This window comes from Oxyura jamaicensis, chromosome 11, assembly GCF_011077185.1.
Source record: "Oxyura jamaicensis isolate SHBP4307 breed ruddy duck chromosome 11, BPBGC_Ojam_1.0, whole genome shotgun sequence".
In the NCBI taxonomy this organism is placed as follows: domain Eukaryota; kingdom Metazoa; phylum Chordata; class Aves; order Anseriformes; family Anatidae; genus Oxyura; species Oxyura jamaicensis.
Genome location: NC_048903.1, coordinates 757,224 through 767,474, shown reverse-complemented (window position 1 = coordinate 767,474; position 10,251 = coordinate 757,224). Strand labels below are relative to the sequence as shown.

The 10,251-nt window shown below is 43.1% G+C and overlaps 1 protein-coding gene and 1 long non-coding RNA gene across 4 annotated transcripts in view; both read right to left on the bottom strand.

Moving 5' to 3' along the window:
* Positions 1-10,251, bottom strand: part of CTCF (CCCTC-binding factor) — a 29,424-nt gene that overhangs the window by 6,543 nt on the left and 12,630 nt on the right. For all 3 annotated transcript variants that reach the window (XM_035336586.1, XM_035336589.1, XM_035336588.1), the window contains 5 exons: positions 4,727-5,519; positions 3,885-4,055; positions 3,076-3,209; positions 1,493-1,613; positions 545-694 (listed from right to left, as the gene is read on the bottom strand). In XM_035336586.1, coding sequence (XP_035192477.1) covers positions 545-694; positions 1,493-1,613; positions 3,076-3,209; positions 3,885-4,055; positions 4,727-5,519 — 1,369 coding nt within the window. The remainder of the gene's footprint in view (positions 1-544; positions 695-1,492; positions 1,614-3,075; positions 3,210-3,884; positions 4,056-4,726; positions 5,520-10,251) is intronic.
* LOC118172594 lies at positions 6,883-8,809 on the bottom strand. The gene is made up of 2 exons (XR_004753764.1): positions 7,828-8,809; positions 6,883-7,584 (listed from the first exon to the last, which is right to left on the bottom strand). It is a non-coding gene; the product is annotated as an uncharacterized LOC118172594 (long non-coding RNA).

Below are 10,251 nucleotides of genomic sequence, written 5' to 3'. Positions count from 1 at the left end.
TGGAATCACTGCTCACTAGATCAACACTCTGCTACTGCAAGGACTCAGGGCTTTTGTGGCAACTCTGTCTCCTATTCTGTCTGTGGCACACAGCTCCACTTCCTGGAAAATGAAAGTATTTATTCAAATTCAAGCCTTTTAGCTCAGTCAGATGTATATGGATGAAATGTAATGGCCTCCAGCGTGGAGGAGGTCAAGCCAATTGACTTTTTGGTTTCTCAGACCTAACCCACACGTAGTTGTAATATTAGTCCAAATTCAATAAATGCCTCACATCTATAGTCCTGAAAATAGTAACTTGCCTTGTACATTGGAAAGCATCCTACGCTTTCAAGTAATGAAAAGAAACAGAACGTTCTCAGTCTGCAGCAGTTATGGTAAGCTAAGTGTGTATTACAAGCCACACATTTAAGTCTGTGCTTCATTTTGTAGTTATCAGAACTATTAGGTTAAAAGCAAGTAAGCCAACTGCTGTCTGAACTCTAATTTTGGGAAAGCCTTTTGTAGTATTTTCACCAAACGACCACTTTTCAGAGATACATACCCAAGTCACTCTTTCTCGCTATAACGGTATCACAGTGAGGACAGTGAAATTTGGCCACGTTCTCTGTGTGCTTCTGCAAAATGTGCATCTTCATGGTACCACTTTGAGTGAAGCGAGCATGGCAGATGTAACATTCATATGGCTTCTCTCCTTCAGTACAGAAAGAAAAAAATAGCACAAGTACTTTTATTAAAAAAATCTAACCAAGGAGCCCCAAACCTCTCAGAAACTCTCAACAGACAGCTAGAAGATAGAAATAGTAGCTACAGATAGATCTCAATGTCTCTTTGAGAGCTTTAGTTCTTTTATGCATCTTTCTATAAAGAAACGAGTCCACTCTTCAAGCAAATCAGTTAAATTAATACCCTGAGGAAATACCTGGAAGACCTGCTGACTGCCAGAAATAAAACAAGTAGCATCAGATTTTTTTTGGGGGGGGGTAAGGTTTCTGAATACTTATGTACTCGCAAGGGCAGTTCTTCCCCCTTCAGGTTTAGGGTTATCATCAACCTGGTATTCCAGTAACATTCTGTGCTAAAAAAGTGCTATTTCTATTGAAGAAAAAAATCAGGGCCTTTATGAACTACAAACATGAGATGTTTTTATAACTACACAATTATGAAACTGAAAATGGCTCTAATCTTTAGCTGGAACACTAAAAATAGAAGAAATATCTTTTCATACTAGAAGGGGACATATTTTAACACCTTACATTGAAACTGGAAATCTGAATCCTCCAAGCTCACTTCTCAGTGTAGCAGTTACTAACATTTTATGAATTTTATTTAAAGCGCTTATAAACTATGGTGCATACTCTTCAGCTACAGACTTTATAAAGGTTTTATATTAAATAGAAAGTATTTTTTCATTTAAGAGTGTCACCACACATTACACAGTCTCAGCAATCTGACACTGAAACACACACTAAAAAAAACACGTGAACAATACCAGAGTGGGTCCTCATGTGCCTCTTCAGTTTGTAAGTATCCCTGCTGGCATAGCTGCACAAGCTGCACTGGAACGGACGCTCCCCAGTGTGAGAACGAATGTGGCGTTTCAACTTGCTAACCTGAAAGCCAAGAATAAGACTGAAGTTAGCATAGATGAGCAGGTCAGACTTCCAAAAGTACAAGTCAGGAAACAGATTTTCATTTCACCTTGTCACTAAAACAAACGTAAGCAAGTGTGTTTCGATACTCTTCTCATGCTGTGCATAACCGCTCCCTCTCTCCCACTGTACTTCACCTGCCAACCTCATTCCCAAGCCCTGCCCTTCCCACATGCAGCACAGCTTCATTTACAGTCTTGTGCTCCTTGCTGATACCAACAATGTCAGTGTTTGAGGACATGCTAAAATTTGAAACTACCCTGGAGGGAAACAAGAAAATGTTCTGGGAAACCAAAGCACCTAAGGAGAATATTGGATGGTGGGGGAAGAGTGTAGTGTCCCCCCGCACCATACATTTTTCTCCATGGGGTGCTTTCTTGAGTGTTTTCCAATTAGTTTGAGATAGAAGATAAATTCATGCTAAGAAGAGCTGAAGTCTAGACCTACAATCAACAGGGTGACTTAATTCTTTTACTCTCCTGCTTTTATCTAGAAGGCGTGAACCCAGGTTAAAAAAGAAACAGCATAAGGAATTTTCTGTTCAAGTAGGAGCATGCTGCATAATCAGCAACCATTGTCTACAGAAGGCAGCACAAGCTCACATTAAGACTAATTTGGTCATTCTTTAACGCATACTATGAAAAATCATTGCAAATGCAGTTTACTCAGCACTCGAAACCACAGGGCCCAGAATTACAGCACTGCAGTCACAGCTCAGGGAGATGAACACAATCCCTTGCTCAACGTTTCCCACTGTACCCTTCTTCCACTGCACACGTTCCGTATGTTAAAGTCATGTTGCTCCTATCTTGCCGGAGTTTCTTATCCCCATCATGCTGTACAATTTCTGTTACAACATAAAAGTTTCTCAGTAGCATCAGTAACAGCACTGCATCGGGGAGAGCATTCAAACAAGCCTTGTTTACTGGAGCAAATTCAACAACCAGCAGATAGCAGCAAAGGTGATTTTCAGTAATATTGAGACAACGGGCCATTAATTTTGGCTACAGTCACCTTAAAAGCATAAACAGATAACGTGTAGAATGCACATTTCTAAAACTGTCTGAAAGAGTACCTCCTACTCAGGAGATGGCTGCCTCCTTCAACATGGAACACACTACAGTTCCTTTCATCACCTCTAAGACCAATTAAAAAAAAGCAAAAGCAATAACTATTGTCACCAACAAAGGAAATGGAAGTCATCTAGGATCTCAGTGTGCTCTCAGTGCTCTCAAACTAGTTTCTCATCAACTGAGGAAAACCCACCGTTTGTTTCCAAGAACAGACCTGATTTTTTTTGCTTAGAGTTTTTTTTTTAAATGGCCAAGGAGGAAATGCCTAGGAGCAGAGCTTGTAGCAGATGGTGAACAAGCCTTGAACTATACAAGCGAATATTCAGTACTGTAACAATTAGCTAACATACCTCCACACTAGCATAATCGCACATTGAACATTTGAATGGTTTCTCATGGGTATGTTTGTAGCGGCGATGCCGAACCAACTCTCCACTGGTCACAAAGGCCATGTCGCAGTCTGGGCACTTGTGAGGGCGAGTACCTGAGCAGTTGCAGCAAAACAGGAAGATGATGACATTCAGATTTAGTGACAAAAGAAGATACGGGACACTCACAATACCTCTCGGTTACTCACAAATCTCAAACCACCCAGCTAGATGTAATACGAGTATTGATATGAAGAGAAAACAAGACTACTTTTTTTTTGGCAGAAACATCACAAGACACTAAGTTTCACCTCAGTTTAATTACCTGTTTTATACTAGAAGCTTAAAAAAGGATCAACGGAACTGTGCTACAGATGCTACAGACCCTACCACTAAGTTGGTCCTTTTATAAACACCCCCCTTCTGTTTTCAGCTCCCTTATGTTTATCTCCAGCCTGTTTCCTCATCTTACTTTTCTGCAAGAAGCACCAGCCACACGAAGCGTAGAACGCAACTACTAATGACCAAGACAACTGGAACATTTTCTGCAGCTTAAGGTAATTTCAGAAAACCAGTCCTGGGCTTGACCTATGTACAGGATGAGCTCTGCACCTGACCTGGCCAGGCAGAGAATAACAGCATGCATATGAGAAATGGACAGCAGCCTTGCACAGTTTCTTCTTTAGATTGTTCCATAACAGGAAAGGGACAGATTCAAGATAGATCACCTTGCCTTTGCCCTAAAGGCAAAGCAGATCCTCCAAAAACAACTTCCACAAAAGCAAGAGTACCTGTGTGAGTGTTGAGGTGGTTCCTCAGTAACGTGACTGTCCGGAAAGCCCTGCCACAGAGATGGCACTTATGTGGTCTTTCATCAGTGTGGCTTTTCATATGGCGGTCCAAGTTGGAACGACGAGGACAAGTGTAACTGCACAGTTCGCACTGGAATGTCTTCTTTACACCTAGCCATGAAGGAAATAATCTTTACTCTCAACAGTACTGTGGTCTTCCACATAATGTTAGAGAACAGCAATGAAAAGGAAAGAAAAGGAAAGATTCCTGTAGGTTTAGCTGCTATGAGGAACAATCTTGTACCATTAAATCTAACAGCATATCCTTAGGAACACAGGCAATGACTAGCTTGGCTTGAATTTTCATTAGTATGCCAGTACTCAATGTTCCTACTCCACTTTAAAAAGGGCTCCTTAATTTACAGTTTCAAGTTTCCAGAAAGGAAAAGTCAGATGTACATAATGCTGTATTTTACACCATTTACCCTACTCAACACTTGGTTAGAAAAAACAAAGCTTATTATACTGGTACCGATGAAAAACGCGTACTTAAACTCAAACACGTATTACAGCAAAACGCAGAATCCTTCCAACTGTAGCTATATGGGAATACAAATGCCGTATCATCAAACCAAGGCAAATGAACTCCTCTGTAGCCTATATGCATGACAGGAGGCTTACCCACAAAAGAGTAGAGCTGAGTACTCTTCTGTAACGCAGCAAGCGACACTGGACACGTCTCTTTTACTCCCACTTGCATCTACCCGGTCCCTGCAGCCATACTGCAAGGCCCCCTCCTAACAAACACATTCTCAAAATCCACGTGCAAATGACAAGCTTACCTTTCTTTTTAATTTTTGTTGGTTTAGGTGGCTTCATGTTGCCCACCACCTTTTCTGCATTGACCTCAGACAATAAGCCCTCCTGTTGTTCCTCTTCGAAGTCATACACAGAGACATCCACATCTTTGCCTTCCTCAGTGTAACGAAGCTTACTCTTTTTGTTTTTCTTTGTTTTTTTGGCTGGTGGCTGATAGTCTGGATCTTTTTGCCAATTGGGATCTTCTTGTGGCTGAAGTTCACCTTGTTCCAGTGTCTCCACCTCACCATTTGCACCCACTTTCACTACTTGGAAGCCTTCCGGTAAAGGCAGGGTGTGACAGATCATGGGCTCTCCTTCTTGCAGGCCTCCTTTGGAAACCTCATTTTCGTAAGCTCCCTGAAGTTCTTCCACAGATGTGGTGGCAACAGGTACAGTCACTGGAACAGGTACTTGGACCAGCTGAAGCTCACCGAGGTTTATAGGTTGCTCTTCCATATTAACAACCTGAAGTGTTATGATCTGCGTGTCATCCACCGTGGCCTCCGTCTCCTGAGGCACCGCACCTTCCATTACTTCAGTCTTCATCTGAAGAAGAGTTGGGTCCAGCTGTTCCATCATCACCATCTGCACACCGCTGTTGACATCCTGCACTACTTCACCTCCATCTGCTTGGTTTGGTGGTATATGGCAAGCATCGTCCTCCTGTCCCCCTTCACGGCGCCTCTGATAGGTTTTTCTCTCTTTCCCCTTAATAAAAGTTTCTGATTCCTCCACAATAGCTTCAACTGCCTCACCTTCCATTTCACCTTCTTGCTGTAAAAACAAAGAAAAAAATGAATGCTGCACATCATCCAAGGTATTTTAACAATTGCACAAAGCCCACAGAGGGACAAGGGGCCTAACAGAAAACAAGCACTGCAACAGCTGCAACATATTGCAATTCTATGCAAACAGAAACCGAGAATTAAGGATTAGTCTCTGCTAGCCTCCTGTCACTGTAAACCAAGTCAGTCTCAGAACGCTCTCAGAAGTGAGACGACTCTACCAGTTCCTTGGAAAGGAAGGAAAACCAAGAGGAGAGGTGAAGTAACATACACATTCCCATTTCTCAAAGGCTGCAAATCCTACAGGCAAGACAAAGTAATATTACTCTTTACTGAGCTTCTTTAGTAATTCATTTAGCAATATCTGTCACTGGCTATAAATATCAAAGGCAAAAAAAATACCGTCACAAGCAAAAAACTGTCTATTTAAACGATTATGTTTGAGAACTACAGAGTTTTTTCAGGGAGAAAAAGCACTAAAAATCAAGTGCAAGAACTTAAGTCTTCAAAGTTACTGTATATATTCGTAGTTGTTTGAGGGGAACCATTTCCTATATGTTTAAATTTCTCTGCACACTTGACCGCTATCAAAACAAAAATAATAAAAAGACATAACCAAGTTATTCAAGCATACTGTAAGCAGCCTGACGTTCAGATCCTGCTCCCACCCCTGGGCGCCGCCTGGCCTGAGAGCACAGTGCCCTCCTCCGGCTGAACGAGCAGCAGCAGGGCTCAGAACAGCTTCACTTCGGTGTAAGCAATCTGCCCTCAGAGCTGGGGGACTCTGAGCCTTCTCATGAGAACCGGGTTAATTTTATCCGCACAGCCCGAAGCACACAACAGTGCTGAAGCTGTTTGGGAAGGCCTTAGCTGTAATTCTGAACACAGCCACACGCAAGCGCAGCATTTTATGCTCTTCTTCCACCCCGAGCCATCCAGCACTCTTCTCAGCGTTTGGCAGGAAATATGCAATTCCTGTACTCTGATTCTGTAGGAAGGTTGCTTCAAACCATCATTAAACAGCTGTCTTTTTCTCAAAAATAAAATAAAATAAACAGAAGTTCCCCCATGGACTTGTGATAAAATTCCAATCCCAATCCCAGATTTTATGACTTCCACATTTCCCTATTATATCACCCGACCTTTCAAGACCAGACCTCTTCAACCTGGCTTTGCAGCTCAGCAGTTAAGCCTCATTATCACACTAGTCTCAAGTATCTACACAGAATCTTGGATACTTATTTTGGAGATACACGGGTACATATAAACGAACACGAAACGCAGCTTTCAGTCCTCATTAGCTGTTAAGAGCTACAAGATACATTATTTTTAGAGGGTCCTTGCTTCTACTTGACTGGCTTTTCTAGTATTCTCCACTTCTGCTGGGAGAACACAGTTCCTACTGTTCGTCAGCCTGTTCAGGCTAGGGTCATCTATTTACGTGTGGTCCCGATACTGGTTGCATTTCTTCGGGCAGCAGCAGTCTCCAGGGGGCACCAGATACCCAGAAATACCGGCATATGGCTTCGTGCGGGCTCCCTGCGGGGATCCTGCCTCTCCTTTCTTTAGCACCCCTCAGCATTTCAAGTCAGAGCACATCCATATGGACTAACAGCTGAAGTACCCAAGATGATGCAAGTACTTAACACCAGCCAGCAGGAGATCAGGACAGAGATTTGCTCTTTGGCCTAGAGCAGCTGTGAAACAATCAGAGCAAATTGTCTTTCAATTATCTCAAGTATTTGTAGGGAGAGAGAAGGAGAAGCCTCTTCAGGTGACCAAAAGTCTCAAGGAAAGGAAGGATGGAGCTAAACAGAATAACTTGATAAATGGCTGCGGTGGGGTGGGACTTAGCAAAGGATTTCAGGTAAGGCCAAAAAATGCTGAAAGCCCATGCAGAGCTAAGGCAATTCTGTCTTGATACCTTTTAGTGGAAAAAAAGCAGAGGCCAGCAGCGCTGGGCAGTTCAGGGGGGCTCTCAGATAGGAGCTCCCATCAGACCCATTGCTGAAGCTGGCAAAAACCCTGCGAGTCACCAACAGGCTCATGGCAAGCTGGAGGAGCCCGCAGGAGCTCCAGCGCAAGGCATCACCTCTCAGACTGCACGCCAGGATGTCCTTGTGCCCACCAAGGAACAAGTTCCTATCTTCTAAAGATTTCAGCACACGGCTTATGCTGGCAGGAAGGTTTGCCAGTTCCAGGAGTACGCCGCGGTCACTCAGGCTGGTGCTGAGACCAGGTAAGTCTGCAAGCAAAACGTTGTTCAAAGGGCACTCGCAACGGGAGGATGTGCACACGCGCAACACAGATGGAAGGACTCACAGCCACTCAGCACAGAAACCAAGCCACCCCTGCCCCTTCTCCTATCCTAGGGACAAGGATCTCTCACCCGGAGCTACCCGGCACTGAAACGATGTCCTCCAGCGGTGAGCCAGCCGCACGGCAGCAGCACTACCAGGAGGGTCTCAGCCCTGGCTCATAACCAAGATAATTCAGCAGACAAACGAGGATTTACTCCTGCCTATTCTGTGCTATGAGATATGCTCTGTTCCTTGCGGTAAAAATAAATTAAATCTGAAAAATGGCTGCATTTTTAAGCCAGGTTCTTGTCACCAGGGGAAGTGCTACAGTATCTTACAGAGAACTATCAACGATCCAGGCCATGTTGGCAACGTACCACAAAAAAAATAAAAAAAGAAAGCCACAAATGTACAGAAGGTGTCTCAGTTGATCTCAGCGAGTCTTGGCCAGCTCAGAAATCGTGTCCAGCTGCCCAGGTTTGTTCCCAAGAAAGTGTGATTCTTCAGATTAAAATCCTCCTGCAATGCATGCATGAGGATGCACGGGATGGCCTCCGAACTCGAGGGGAGTGGAGGCAAAAGGTGTGGGCTCTCCCCTACCGGACCAGTCCTCTGGAGAGGCTCTACCTTTGCACTGCCCGTCCAACTTCACTTCTCAATCTTTACCTTCAAGTATTTTTGCTCCTAAAAGTTACATTCCTCCCAGGCCAAATTCTCAGACAGTTTCTAGTATTTCAGAGAACGTGGACCTTGCTATCACTAAGGACATTATAGCAGGACACTGGGAATAGTAATTGCTGAACATATTTTATCTCACCAATCTCCCAAACTTTTGTTTCTGGCTTTTATCTTCATCCTTCTTCCTAAGAGTTACCCTACCTTTTATCAATAACTTAGTTCCAGAATGACTGAATCTAAAAAGGAAAACGAAGAAGCAGGCTAACAGTAGATGTTATAGAAGACTCAAGACTGAAAATAACTGCAAGGGAAAGACTTCCAGAAGGAGGAGCGACCACTTAGAACATCTGAAATCAACAACTAGCACAATTCCCACACCATAGCTCAACCAAACCCTCACATACCTGCTCCCTCAACAGACTAATGATTCAGATGAGACACGGCATCACTAACCGGGTTAACGCACTGTCACAATCCAACCAACCAGATAAAAAAGTTGGCATGCCAAAACACAGATGTAAGATTATTCCAATAGGTTAACGAGCTGCTTATCTAAAAAACTGAAACAAGCAGAAATATGATGGGGCAGCTTATTCCAAAGACAGAAATCAAAATGTTGCTTGGAGGTAATTTAATTCCAGCTAGCCCTGCTGACTGCTGCACAGGAGAAAGTCTCAGCCAAGTTACAGCACAACATTTTGCCACCCAGGGCCCCCTCGCCAAAGCCTCGCAGTCACCCAGCACAGCATCCACCTTCAAAGTTCAAAATCTTAACTTTCAGAAATATGATTGCAGAACACTTCCAGTACAGCACAGCTGACGAAACTCGCAGTAACAGAGATTGAGAGACACAGCATTCAATTAACGCATTCCCACAGTAACATTCATCTTAGTCATAAAAGCACTAAAGACAACTTGCTGTGGATGTCAATGCAGACAGCACAAACCCAGAGACAGTTGTTTACATATTAGGGCTGCTAATGCCATTGCATGTTTTTCTAGCTGGGTTATTTATTATAAAGCTACAGGCACAAAACAACATTTGCCTGCCTCTCAACTGCCTCTAAAACAAACCCTGAACTGCATCAAGCTTCATGGACCAAGTAACAGCAAGCGTTTATTTGTTGCCAAACAAAGCCCAGTCATTAAGAACTGTGGGACATTCAGAGAAATTGTATATTGGGGCGTTAAATCTACTTTTCAGTTCACTTGAGAAAAAGAATCAAAAATCAATAGGAACAATGAAGCCAAGAGCTAGCTGTCAATATATTTTTGGCCATCATAAAGTAATGAAAGCCTCTGCAGTTGTACCGGTGCAAGCAAAAAAAAGCATAACATTCAGGCTGAACTCAAGTCAATCCACATACACATCCCACTCCAAAACTGTCACGGCTTTGACACTGACGGATTAGATACTTACTAAAATGGATATGGCAGTGGAAATAAAACTGTGTTAAAACATAGGAACCTTGATGTTTCTCCTGCATACCTCAAACTTTTGAGACTTAAAGGGAGGAATAAGCAAAAACTTCACCTAGCAGCCCCCAGTCATGCAGTGCTTCTGCCACCTAAAGCAAGAAAAGGATTTAAAGAAGAAAGTGTACATCCAATAGTGCATTTTTTTCTTGTTTGCCAACATGCATGTTGTTTTAATTTTTTTAAGGACATTAGTAGACACAGAAATGTGCAGGAGCACTTGGAGCAATTCTTCTTTCCCCATCACAAAAATATCCAAGCTTTCTT